The sequence below is a fragment of the Penaeus vannamei genome, chromosome 42 (genome assembly GCF_042767895.1).
Source record: "Penaeus vannamei isolate JL-2024 chromosome 42, ASM4276789v1, whole genome shotgun sequence".
Lineage (NCBI taxonomy): Eukaryota > Metazoa > Arthropoda > Malacostraca > Decapoda > Penaeidae > Penaeus > Penaeus vannamei.
In genome coordinates, this window is record NC_091590.1 from 2,901,824 (window position 1) to 2,915,212 (window position 13,389).

At 51.2% G+C, this 13,389-nt stretch overlaps 1 protein-coding gene across 1 annotated transcript; it reads left to right on the forward strand.

Annotated features, from left to right (window-relative positions):
- The first annotated feature begins 1,902 nt into the window (after positions 1-1,902).
- On the forward strand, positions 1,903-12,421 carry LOC138860602 (calphotin-like). The gene is made up of 4 exons (XM_070118462.1): positions 1,903-1,949; positions 10,628-10,747; positions 10,824-11,341; positions 11,374-12,421. Exons 1-4 carry the CDS (start codon positions 1,903-1,905, stop codon positions 11,958-11,960), a joined length of 1,272 nt encoding a protein of 423 aa, XP_069974563.1. The 3' UTR covers positions 11,961-12,421.
- The last annotated feature ends 968 nt before the right edge of the window (positions 12,422-13,389 follow it).

The following is a 13,389-nucleotide window of genomic DNA, read 5'->3' on the forward strand; positions in this document are numbered from 1 at the left end:
CCCCTTCTATATGTCTCTTTTCTTATTTTCTCCTTCTATGTCTCTTCTACTTATTTTCTCCTTCTATGTCTCTTTTCCTTATTTTCTCCTTCTATGTCGCTTTTATATATTATCTCCTTCTGTCTCTTTTCCTTATTTTCTCCTTCTATGTCTCTTTTACTTATTATCCCCTTCTATATGTCTCTTTTATATATTATCTCCTTCTATATGTTTCTTTGCTTATTATCTCCTTCTATGCCTTTTCTACTTATTATCTCCTTCTATATGTTTCTTTTCTTATTATCTCCTTCTATGTCTCTTTTATTTATTATCTCCTTTTACCTGTTTACTCTTTCGTTCTTGGTCGAGTCTGTCCGTCGTTGTTCTGCGCTTGTCTTAATTTCTATGACTGTCTGTCTGCCTGTAAATCAGTCTGTCTGTGTGTCTTCTTCAATTTGTTTGTGTTTTTTTCTGCTTTATTCCTTTTTCGTTCACTTTTAGCCTATCCCCCCCTCTCTCTAACCCTCCCCAACCCTCTCCCTCTCTCTCTCTCTCTCTCTTTCTCTAACGCTCCCCATCCCTCTCCCTTTCTCTCTCGCTCTCTTCTCCCTCCCCCTCTCTCTCTCTCTCTCTCTCTCTCTCTCTCTCTCTCTCTCTCTCTCTAACCCTCCCCCATCCCTCTCTCTCTCTCTCTTTCTCTCTCTCTCTTTCTCATCCCTCTCTCTCTCTCCCTCTCTCTCTCTCTCTCTCTCTCTCTCTCTCTCTCTCTCTCTCTCTCTCTCTCTCTCTCTCTCTCTCTCTCTCTCTCACCCTCCTTTCTTTTGCCTTTCCAATCGTTTCCAATCTATTCTAATAACCCTCCGTTTGTACCCTTCCCTTTCATCTATCTCTTTGCTTGCTCTTTCCTTCTCCTCCTCCTCCTCGGCATTTCTCTGGTCCTTCCATCGATTTCCCCTTGTCTTTTTTTTATCTCTTTCTCTCTCTCTCTCTGGTCATATGATCTCCCTTTATCTCCTCCATCATTTCTCTCCTTTCTCATTCGCTTATCTCCTTTCCCTATTTCTTTCCTTCCTCCATTCCATTTCCCACAGCCTTCCACCTCTCTCCTCTCCATTCTCTACCTTTCTTCTTTTTTCCTTCTCCTTCTCCTCTCCCTTTCCTTCTCTTCCTCTCTCCCCTTTTCTTCCTTCCCTTTCTCTCTCCTCTTTTCTTCCTTCCCTTTCTCTCTCCTCTCTTCTTCCCTTCCTCTCTCCTCTTCCCTCTCCTTACCTTCCTCTCTCCCCTCTTCTTCCTCCCCTTCCTCTCACCTCTTCCCTCTCCCCTTTTCCCCCATTCTCTCCCTCCCTTCTCCCTTCTCCCTTCTCCTCCCCCCCACACACACACAACGAAAATCCAACCAAAATCCTTTCTTAACACCAACATCAAAATCCTTTCGGTCAGCAATCGAAAACACCCAAAGGATTCGTACAGATTGGTTGCAAAGACAGGCGTATCCCCCCCCCCCCCTCCACCCTCCACACCCCGGTATTCATATCTTGCACATATCTCCTTTTCCTTCTCTACCTCTCTCTCCTCTTTCCTTTTTTGTTTTTTTTTTCCCCCGTCTCTTTCTCTCTCTTCTCCCCGACGTCAGAATCCTTTCGGTGAAGCAATCGAAGACACCCAATCGCCGCGACGCCCCAATCAGTCTAAGGATTCGTAGAGATTGGTCGCAAAGACAGCCATCTCCCCCTCCCCCCTGCCCCACCCCCTCCCACCCCCACCTATTCACCCCCTCCCACCCCCCACGTATTCCCCAATCAGTCTATGGATACGTAGAGATTGGTTGCAAAGACAGCCATCTCCTCCCCCCCTCCCACCCCGGTATTCACCCCCTCCCACCCCGGCATTCATATCTTGCACATACTTCTTGCATATTGCAAAATGGTGATCGGGATCGGCGTGCCGAACGGCTGCGATTTCCGTACCCGGTATCAGGCTCAATTAAAGAACAGTATTTGATGATCGCTTTTTTGGCGGTTTTTCTTCTTATTCTTCTCCTGCTTGTTATCTTTTTTTTAATTGGTTCTTCTTGTTCTCCTTTGCCTCTTCTTCTTCTATTCTTTGTCTTCTTCTATTCTTTCTCTTTTTTCTTATCTTCCTTTAACTACTACTTTTTCTTCTTCTTCTCCTCTTCCTTTCACTCCTCCTCCTCCTTTTTCCTTTACTCCTTTTTCTCTATCTCCTTTTCTCATTCTTCCCTTTTTCAAATTTATCATCTTACCCTATTCCTTTTTCTTCTTCTTCTCCTCTTCCTCTCACTTCTCCTCCTCCTTTCCTTCTTCTTTTTCTCTAACTCCTTTTTCTCTAACTCCTCTCCTCCTCCTCCTTCTCTTTTTCCTCCCTATCATCTTGCTCTATTCCTTTTTCTTATCTTCCTTTCAGTCCTCCTTTTTCCCTATCACCTCCTCCTCCTCCTCCTTCTCCTCTTTATCATCTTGCTCTATTCCGTATTCATTCCCGGTTATCGCAAATCGCCCCTTGTCCGAGAGCGGCCAGATCCTCCTCCTCCTTTTCCTGTTTTCCTTTCATTCTCTTCCTCTTTTCTCCTATTTTCCATTCGTCAGAAATGCGCATCAACCCCTCCTCTTCCTCCGCATCTCTTTCCTTCCCTTTCCCCCTCCTCCTCATCCTTCTCTTTCCTCCTCATCCTTCCCTTCCCTCCTCCTCTCCACCTCCTTCCGTCACCCCCTCCTCCCGTTCGTTCCTTCCCTATCCACTCCTCCCTCCTCCTCACTCCTTCCTTTCTCCTTCTCTTCACCCATCTCCTCCTCATCCCCTTCCCCTTCCCCCTCCTCCTCAACCCATTCCCTTCCCCCTCACTCCCCCTCCGCCAGAGAAACTCCACCCCTCCCCCCACCTCCCTCCCCACCCCTCCCCCTCCGCCAGGAACCCCACCTCCCCCACCTCCTCCCCACCCTCCCCCTTCTTTTCTATCCGTCAAGTGCTTCACCGTCTCCTCTCTCCCTCCCCTTCCTCCCCACTCCAATCTCTCCTCCCACTCCCTTTCATCATCATCTTCCTTCCTCCCCCTCCACCCCTCCTCCCCTCCTCCCCTCTCCCCCACCACCCCCTCCCTTTCCCACCCATCCCCCTCTTCCACCCCTCCTCCACACCACCTTTTCTCCCCACTCTCCCCCTCCCCCTGCCCACCCCTCCTCCTCCTCCCCCTCCTTCCCCTCCTCCTCCCCCAATCTTTTTCAGCGAAGCCCCGAATTTGCGGTCGGGGAATATTCTGGTCGGATTGTAAACTTGTCTGTCGGGGTCTCGCCGCTCCTCCCCGTAATTCTGTTGCCGCAAATCCGACAGTCCTGGAGTGCCAAGGAGGAGGGGAGAGTGCCAGGGAGAGGGGGAGAGTGCCAGGGAGAAGGGGAGAGTGCCAGGGAGAGGGGGGAGTGCCAGGGAGAAGGGAGAGGGGGAGAGAGCCAGGGAGAAGGGGAGAGTGTCAGGGAGAAGGGGGAGAGTGCCAGGGAGAAGGGAGAGGGGGAGAGTTCCAAGGAAAGTGCCAGGGAGATGGGGGAAGGGAGAGTGCCAGGGAGAGAAGGAGAGTGCCAGGGAGAAGGGGAGAGAGTTCCAGTGAGAAGGGGAGAGAGTGCCAGTGAGAAGGGGAGAGTGCCAGTGAGAGGGGAGAGAGCAAGGGAGAAGGGAGAGGGTGGTAATGGGGAGGAGGGAGGAGGTTATGGGAAGAGGGAAGTGAAGAGCAGAGGAGGGAAAGGTGGGGATTAGGGGGAAGGAGAGAGGGGAGATGGAGAGGTGGGGTGGGAGATTAAGATGGAGGTGGGGGACGGTAGGGGAAGAGGGAAATAGGGGGAAGGACAGGAGGGGATAGGGGTTGGAGGTGAGGGAGGGATCGAAAGTGACTATAAGAGAGGAGGTTGAAGGAGGAAAGAAGGAAGAAAGGAAAATGGAGGAACGAAAGAGAAGAAAGGAGAGAGTGGAGAGAAGAAAAATTGGGAGGTATTGGGAGGAGAGGAGGAAGAGGAGGAGAGGAGAGGAGAGTGAGAGGAGAGAAGAGAAGGAAAGAGGGAGGAGGAGAGGAGAGAGACAGAGAGAGAGAGAGAGAGAGAGAGAGAGAGAGAGAGAGAGAGAGAGAGAGAGAGAGAGAGAGAGAGAGAGAGAGAGAGAGAGAGAGAAAGAGAGAGAAAGAGAGAGAGAGAGAGAGAGAGAGAGAGAGAGAGAGAGAGAGAGAGAGAGAGAGAGAGAGAGAGAGAGAGAGAGAGAGAGAGAGAGAGAGAGAGAGAGAGAGAGAGAGAGAGAGAGTGAGAGAGAGAGAGAGAGACAGAGAGACAGAGTGAGAGAAAGAGAAAGACAGACTGACAGAGAGAGAAAGAGACAGACAGACAAAGAAAGAGACACACAGACAGACCAGACAGAAAGAGAAAGACGGACAGAGAGAAAGAGAAAGACAGACAGACAGACAGAGACAGAAAGAGAAAGACAGACAGAGAGAGAAAGACAGACAGAAAGAGAAAGGAGAAAGACAGACACACAGACAGAGAAAGAGAAAGGAGAAAGACACACAGACAGAGAAAGAGAAAGACAGAAAGACAGACAGACAGAGAAAGGAGAAAGACAGACAGACAGAGAAAGACAGACAGACAGAGAAAGAGACAGACAGACAGAGAGAGAGAAAGAGAAAGACAGAAAGAGAAAGGAGAAAGACAGACAGAGACAGAGAAAGAGAAAGACAGACAGACAGAGAAAGACAGAAAGACAGACAGACACCGAAAGAGAAAGACAGAAAGACAGACAGACAGAGGACAAGGAAAGAAAACCCGCACGAGGATGAGCGAAGGAAAACCAACGACCTGGAAGACACCGCTCACGGGAAACGTCTCGAACTTTTTTTTTTTTTTTTCTTCTCCTGATCAAAGTTGGAAGCTATTTGGGGATTCATGACACTCGCAAATTCACGGTTTGTGTAGATTCACGAGAGACGCGGGGATTCGAACGAGTGCGATTCGCAAGCAGGCAATCGAACACGCGACTGACAACCAGTCCTCCTGGGCCTCCTATCAATTTATGAAACCCAAGTTGGACATTGTCGCATTATGTAACGTTATATATATACATTTACATCCATACCTACGTCTCTATTTATGTCTATCTGTCTTTCTATCTCGGTCTCTCTATATATACGCATATATAGTGTTGCTAATAACATGAACTGCATCAATAACATCCTCCCTCTCTCTCTGTCTGTCTGTCATTCTCTCTCTCTCTCTCTCTCTCTCTCTCTCTCTCTCTCTCTCTCTCTCTCTCTCTCTCTCCCTCTCCCTCTCCCTCTCCCCCTCTCTCTCTCTCACCCTCCTTTTTTCTTTTGCCTTATCATGCTACTATCAATAGTACCACCAAGTGCCTCTTCCCTCACTCCTCTTACTCCTCTTCCTCCTCCTCCTTCTCCCCCCTTCCTCCCTCACTCCTCATCATTTTTTTTTTCTCTTCCTACTCCTACTCCTCCTAATCCTCCTCCTTCTCCTTCCTCCCTCACTCCTCCAGCATCACCCAATCTTCTCGCCTTTTCTCCTCCTCCTCCTCCTCCTCTTCCTCTCCTCCTCTTCGCTTATTACTCTTCAACAATCATCTCTCCATGAGTCGGCCGTTCAGAAGGCGATTCAATTTCCTCTAGTTTGTCCATCATCTGTTCGGAGAGAGGAGAGAGAAAGGAGAAGGGAAGAGCGAGAGAGAGAGAGAGAGAGAGAGAGAGAGAGAGAGAGAGAGAGAGAGAGAGAGAGAGAGAGAGAGAGAGAGAGAGAGAGAGAGAGAGAGAGAGAGAGAGAGAGAGAGAGAGAGAGAGAGAGAGAGAGAGAGAGAGAGAGAGAGAGAGAGAGAGAGAGAGAGAGAGAGAGAGAGAGAGAGAGAGAGAGAGAGAGAGAGGAGATGGAGAGGGAAATGGAAAGAGAGAGTGAGGGAGATGGAGGTGGAAATGGAAAGAGAGAGAGAGGGAGGGAAGGAGGGGAAGGGAGGAGAGGAAGGAGGGAGTTGAGTGAGGGAGGGAGGAAGAAGGAATGCAGGGGAGGGAGGAGGAGGAGAAGCGGAGGAGAGGGGTGCGGGAAGGGAGAGAGAGAGAAAGAGAAAGAAAAGCAGAAAGAGAGAGAAAGAGAAAGAGAGAGAGAAAAAGAAAAAAAAGAGATAGATGGAATCGACGTTCATCCAATATAAGTAAATCACACTACACACGGACTCTTTGGTGAAAGTGTGTGACAGTGCAGTGCCTGATCAGCACTCGCAGCAGCCTCCCCAGCGGTCGCCCCCTACCCCCCTCTCCGGTCTCCCTTCCACCCCCCTCCCCTCTCCTACCCATCTTCATCCTACCCCCCTACCCATCCGCGCCCTCCATCTCCACCTCCTCCCCACATTCCTCCTCTCCCCCTCCTCCCCATTCCTCCTCTCCCCCACCTCCCCATTCCTCCTCTCCCCACCTCCCCATTCCTCCTCTCTCCCCACCTCCCCATTCCTCCCCTCTCCCCCACCTCCCCATTCCTCCTCTCCCCCACATCCCCACCCTCCTCTCCTCCCGCCTATCTCTCCCCAATTTCCTACCCTTTCTTCGTTATCGCCTTCCCTCTCCCTACCCTCTCCCCCACCCCAATCAACTTCTCCCTCCCCCCATCCCCAATATTCTCCTTCCCAAGCTTTCCCCTATCTCCCCCACTCTCTTCCCCCGTCTCCCCTCCCTCCTTAACTCCCAACCCTTTTCCCTCCCCTGCTACCATCTTCTCCCACCCCACCCGCCAACCCTCCTCTCTTTCCACCCATTCCTCTGCTCTCTCTCTTCCCACCCCTCCCCGCCCGTTCCAACCCCTTCTCTCCCCTCGCTCCCTCTTCCTGCCACCCCTTCCCCTACCAGCCCTCCCTCTCTCAACCCCTTCTGCCCGCCACTCCCCTCTCTACCCAGCCCGTCCCTGCCCACCTCTTCTCACCCATCCCCCTACCCAGCCTCCACCCCGCCCTCCATCTCTCTTCCCACTCCCTCCCCCACCCCACTCCCCCAACCCCTTAACTACCACTCCGCGCCTTTTTCGGCACATCTCTCGCCCTCTGGCCACCCCCTCCACCCTCCTCCCCCTTCTCCCTCCCCCCCCCCTCCCCCCCTCTAACCCGAAGTCCGATCCGGATCACGTCTCGCCACGAGAATTCCTCAGGTAGTCACAAGTTCGGCTTCCTCGCGCTAACTCGATTAAAAAATCACCGAGGGCTTTTATTTTTCCCCTCTCTCTCTCCCCCATCCTTCTCCAACCTCTCATCCGATAAATAAATAAGGAAAGAAAGAGGGAAAACGCGAAAGGGATAAAAAAAAGAGACAAAAACAAGAGAGACAACAGTTGCTATAGCCACTGACAAGTTACTGAGTGTGCCCCTCCCCCTCCTCTCCTCCCACTCCCTCTTCCTCCTCCTACTCCTCTCCCTACCCTCCTCCTCCTCCTCCCTCCTCCTTTCGCCACCCTACCCTCCTCACTCCCACCCCCTCTTCCTCCCTCTCTCTTCCCTCCTCTCCCTACCCTATCCTCCTCCTCCTCTCCCCACCCCATCCTCCTCCCTACCCTATCCCCCTCCCCCTCATCTCCCCCCCACCCCTCTTCCTCCTCCTCCACTCCTCCACCTCCTCCCCCCCCTCCCCCCCTCCAAAGTGCCTCCTCCTCCTCTTGGCATCTGTCACTGCTGACGAAGCTCCAGTGACACGTCGGTGCCCGCGTCTGACATGGATCTGGCAAGAGCCGAGACCCGAACGAACACACAGGAAAAGGGACCCGAACAGAGCGCGCCCTCGTCCGTTTCCCCGACCCGGAACTTCGGCTTCGCGCTTTCGTTGGAAGGGGAATGCAGAATGGCGAGGAATGTTAAGAGTTGGATGGTGGGGGAAAAAAATTAGTAAGGGCAGAAAGAGGGAAAAGGGGAGAGGAAAGGAGAGTAAGAAAGAGAGGAAGAGGGGAGGGAAGGAAGGAAGGAAGGAAGGAAGCAAGGGAGGGAGGGAGGGAGGAAGGAAAGGATCGACGGAGGGAGGAAGGGAGGGAGGAGGGAGGGAGGAGAGAGGGAGAGAGAGAGAGAGAGAGAGAGAGAGAGAGAGAGAGAGAGAGAGAGAGAGAGAGAGAGAGAGAGAGAGAGAGAGAGAGAGAGAGAGAGAGAGAGAGAGAGAGAGGGCAGAGAGAGAGGGAGAGAGAGAGGGAGAGAAAGATGGAGAGAGAGAGGAGAGAGAGAGGGAGAGGGAGAGAGAGAGAGAGAGAGAGAGAGAGAGAGAGAGAGAGAGAGAGAGAGAGAGAGAGAGAGAGAGAGAGAGAGAGAGAGAGAGAGAGAGAGCGTGAAAGGGAAAAGGAAGGAAGAGAGAGGGGAGGATAATTTTCCAGCAAATGCGTTTTCCGGGGACAGGCAGTGGTGGAAGGAGGAGAGGGAGGAGAGGGGAGGAGGAAGAAGGAGGGAGAGAGGGAGGAGGAGGGAGGGAGGGAGGAGGAGGAGGAGGAGGAGGAGGAGTGGAAGAGGAGGGAGAGGGAGGAGGTGAGGGGGAGGAGGGATTGAGGGGGAGTTGAAGTGAGGAGGACAGGGTTCGGGATGAGGTCGGAGCGAAGGAAGAAGGAGGAGGAAGAGGAGGAGGAAGAGGAGATGGAAGAAGAGGAAGAGATGGAGGAGGAGGAAGATCAGAAGTAGTAGTAGTAGTAGTAGTAGTAGTAGTAAGAACAAGAGCAGGAGGCGGCAGCGTGAGGAGGAGGGAGGGAGGTAGGGAAGAGGGAGGAGAAGGAAAGAGGGAGAAAAAGGGAGAAGAGAGGAGGGAGGACGGAGGGAGGAAAAGGAAGGAGAGAGAAAAAGGGAGGATGAAGGACGGAGAAGAGAGGAGACGGCGGCGTAAGGAGGAGGGAGGAGGGAGGAGGGAGGAGTAGGGGCATGACCCACATGTGCCCCAGAGCATGACCAGGTCCTCCCCTCTCCTCCCCCACCCCCGCTGGCCGAGGACCGAATCCAGCGGGACCCAGTCGGAGGTCAACGCTTCTCCACGCCCACCGCGACAACCCCGACGCCCATAACGCCACGCCCCTTCGTCGGAACTCCTCTTCGCCCTTCTCTTCTCATCCTCTTCCATCTTATCTTAGCTTTATTTATTCTTTTTTTTCCTCTTCTTCTTTTTCTTTCTCTCTTTTTTGTTCCTTTCATTCTTCTTCTTTGTCTCTTTTTCTCTATTTTCTCCTTTCTTTCTTCTAATCGTCTCTATGTCTCTTCTATCTATTTATCATCCTGCCTCTTTTCTTCGTCCCCTTCTCTCCTCCTTCTATTTTATTTATTTCTCTCTCCTTCCCATTTTCCTTTCTTTCTCCTAATCGTCTCTATGTCTCTTCTATCTTTCTTATCATCTTTTCTTCTTCTTCTTCCTCTCTTCCTCTCCTTCTCCTTTTTTAATTTCTTTGTCTCTCCTTCCCTATTTTTCCTTTCTTTCTCCTAATCGTCTCTATGTCTGTTCTATCTTTCATATCATCTTTTCTTCTTCTTCTCTCTCTTCCTCTCCTTCTCCTCCTTTTTTTATTTTCTTTATCTCTCGTTCCCATTTTTCCTTTCTTTCTCCTAATCGTCTCTATGACTCTTCAATCTTTCTTATCATCTTTTCTTCTTCTTCTTCTCTTTCTCTCCTTCTCCTTTTTTAATTTCTTTGTCTCTCTCCTTCTCATTTTCCTTTCTTTCTCCTAATCGTCTCTATGTCTCTTCTATCTTTCATATCATCTTTTCTTCTTCTTCCTCTCTTCCTCTCCTTCTCTAAGTACCTCTTATGTATTTGCACCAAGTATTCTGCGTCTATGTACATCACATGAGCGCCAAACGCTTCTAAAATTAGCAAGCAGATTAACTCGCATGATTCCTTTCCTCTTTGGTGAAAACTTCCTCTTTACTGAAGTTTCCTCTTAGCTGAAAATTCCTTTTTTACTGAAAACTTCATCTTAGCTGAAAATTCTCTTTTTACTGTAAACTTCCTCCTTACAGTGAACTTCCTCTTTGCTGAAAACTCCCTCTTTACTGAAATTTCCTCTTCGTTGAAACTTCTTTTTTTAACAGAAAACTTTCTTTGCTGAAAACTTCATATTTACAGCAATTTTTCTCTTCGTTGAAAACTTCCCCTCAACTTAAAACTTCCTCTTCGCTGAAGATTCTCTTTCACTGAAAACTTCCTTTTTATAGTAATCTTTCACTTGGCTGAAAACTTCCTAATTACAGTAAACTTCTTCCTTGCTGAAAACTTCCCCTCAACTTAAAACTTCCTCTTTGCCAAAAGTTTCATTTCTACTTTAAACTTCCCTTTTCCTGTAAACTTCCTCTTAACTGAAAACTTCCCCAACCAACCGCCCAACCAAACCAACTAATCAAATCAACTGAAAATCTGAGATCTCACCAACCTCCCTCTTCCTCTTCCTCTTCTTCTTCCTCTTCCTCTTCCTCTTCTTCCTCCTCTTCTTCTTCCTCTTCTTCCCTAAACCTCAAACGAAGTACCAAATCCCCCCCACCCCTCACCCCTCACCCCCACCCCCGCCCCCAATCCCTCTCCCTCATCACTAATCCCCGAAGTCAGCTGCAACCTGGCTTAGCGGGTCCACATGTCTAGTTGTAGCCCCAGTGGTAGATAAGATTGTAGCCCTTGTGGTTGGCCCTGTGGTAGTCCCCTTGTGGTAGCCCCAGTGGTAATCTTAGTGGTAGCCCCAGTGGTAGATAAGATTGTAGCCCTTGTGGTTGGCCCTGTGGTAGTCCCCTTGTGGTAGCCCCAGTGGTAATCTTAGTGGTAGCCCCAGTGGTAGATAAGATTGTAGCCCTTGTGGTTGGCCCTGTGGTAGTCCCCTTGTGGTAGCCCCAGTGGTAGAGGAGATTGTAGTCCTTGTGGTAGCCCCAGTGGTAGAGGAGATTGTAGTCCTTGTGGTAGCCCCAGTGGTAGAGGAGATTGTAGTCCTTGTGGTAGCCCCAGTGGTAGAGGAGATTGTAGTCCTTGTGGTAGCCCCAGTGGTAGAGGAGATTGTAGTCCTTGTGGTAGCCCCAGTGGTAGAGGAGATTGTAGTCCTTGTGGTAGCCCCAGTGGTAGGCCTTGTGGTAGTCCTAGTGGTATCCCCAGTGGTAGAGGAGATTGTAGTCCTTGTGGTAGCCCCAGTGGTAGGCCTTGTGGTAGTCCTAGTGGTAGCCCCAGTGGTAGAAGAGATTGTAGTCCTTGTGGTAGGCTCTGTGGTAGTCTTAGTGGTCCCCCTAGTCGTAGCTCCAGTGGTAGAGGAGATTGTAGCCCTTGTGGTAGCCCGAGTGGTAGGCCTTGTGGTAGCCTTAGTGGTAGCCCCAGTGGTAGATAAGATTGTAGCCCTTGTGGTTGGCCCTGTGGTAGTCCCCTTGTGGTAGTCTTAGTGGTAGCCCCGGTGGTAGATAAGATTGTAGCCCTTGTGGTAGCCCCAGTGGTAGGCCTTGTGGTAGTCTTAGTGGTAGCCCCAGTGGTAGATAAGATTGTATCCTTTGTGGTAGCCCCAGTGGTAGACCTTGTGGTAATCTTAGTGGTAGCCCCAGTGGTAGATAAGATTGTAGCCCTTGTGGTAGTCTTAATGGTCCCCTTAGTGGTAGCTCCAGTGGTAGACAAAATTGTAGCCCTTGTAGTAGTCCCCCTAGTGATAACACCAGTGGCAGGCCTTGTAGTAATCCCCCAAGCGGTAGGCAAAATTGTAGCCCTTGTGGTAGCCCCAGTGGTAGGCCTTGTAGCAGTTTCCCAAGTGGTAGCCCCAGTGGTAGACAAAATTGCAGCCCTTGTGGTAGCTCCAGTGGTATCCCTTGTGGTAGTCTCCCTAATACCAGCCGTTGTGGTAGCCCTGATACCTCTCCTCCTGGTCGATATAGTTATAGTACCTAGTGGTACATGGAGTGTTAAAGTCTCCTCCTCGGTACCCAAATGGTACCCCAAATACTCACCCCTGCAGTACTTCCCTTTCTCCTGGTACCTCTAATACCACCCTCTCCTACCCCAGCGTAAAATCAAGAGACGTGGGCGGCCTCGAACACCGCACAGGCCGCCCACACAGTCAATCACAAGACGTGGGCGGCCTCAAACACCGCACAGGCCGCCCACACAGTCAATCACAAGACGTGGGCGGCCTCAAACACCGCACAGGCCGCCCACACAGTCAATCACAAGACGTAGGCGGCCTCAAACACCGCACAGGCCGCCCACACAGTCAATCACAAGACGTGGGCGGCCTCAAACACCGCACAGGCCGCCCACACAGTCAATCACAAGACGTGGGCGGCCTCAAACACCGCACAGGCCGCCCACACAACCATTTATTTATCCGGATAAAATTGTCCCATCCTCGCTCCCACACGGACACCCGGCCGCTTGAACCCGACAACAGCGCGGCATAAATAGCAAGGATGTTCGAGACGTATTCCGGGATAACGCTGGGGGAGGGAGAGGGAGAGGGAGGGAAGGAGGGAAGGAGGTAAGGTAGGAGGGAGGGAGAGGGAGAGGGAGGGAGAGAAGAGGAGGAGAGGAGAGGAGAGGAGAGGGAGAGGGAGAGGGAGAGAGGGAGAGGGAGGGAGGGAAGGAGAGGGAGAGGGAAGGAGAGGGAGAGAGAGAGAGAGAGAGAGAGAGAGAGAGAGAGGGAGAGAGAGAGAGAGAGAGAGAGAGAGAGAGAGAGAGAGAGAGAGAGAGAGAGAGAGAGAGAGAGAGAGAGAGAGAGAGAGAGAGACAGAGACAGAGAGCGAAGTCATGTGACTCGGAAGTGTTAAAGTCTCCTCGGTTCTCTGACATCAAAGGTGAATCCTCTTTCTCCCCTTCTCTCTTCCCCCTTTTTTCCCTCTTCTCCCTCCTTATTCTACCTTTCTTCTGCTCCTCTTGCGTCGGTTTTTTACCCTTCTATTCCCCTTCCCTCTATTTCTTATTATATCTCTCTGTATCCGCTCCCATCCTCTTCCTTTCCCTTTAATCTCTCCACTTTTCTTCCTCTCTCTCTCCACTCATCTGCATTTAGGTCTGTCCCTTCCCCTCTCATCCCCTTCTTATATCCCTCTACCTTCGGCCTCTCCCCTCTCAGCCCCACTACCACCTACCCTTCCCCTCTCATCCTCTTACTCCCCTGCCACATACCCCCCTACCCCCTCTCCTCACTCCCCTCTTCCCTCCTCCCTACTTCTTTCGTGACCTCTCTCTCTCACCTCTTTCCCCTCTCCCCTTACTCCTCTAACCCTTCTTCTCACCTCCTTTTCCCTCTTATCCCCTACCCCTCCCTCTCACCTCTTTACCCTCTCCCGTCTCCCCTTACTCCCTCCCTCCCTCACCCCTTTCCACTCACCCCTACTTACATCCCTTCCCTCTCCCTTCTTTCCCTCCTCACCCTTACTCCCCCATGTCCCTCCCTCTCCCCCCCTTACCTCCCC

Excerpts from the sequence above, each read along its gene's own strand:
- LOC138860602 (XM_070118462.1), top strand. The coding sequence starts at position 1,903 with ATGGTGATCGGGATCGGCGTGCCGAACGGCTGCGATTTCCGTACCCG. Across the intron at positions 1,950-10,627 it reads GGCTGCGATTTCCGTACCCG|CCCTTGTGGTTGGCCCTGTG; the intron begins GTATCAGGCTCA and ends ATAAGATTGTAG. Across the intron at positions 11,342-11,373 it reads GATTGTAGCCCTTGTGGTTG|TGGTAGCCCCGGTGGTAGAT; the intron begins GCCCTGTGGTAG and ends TGGTAGTCTTAG.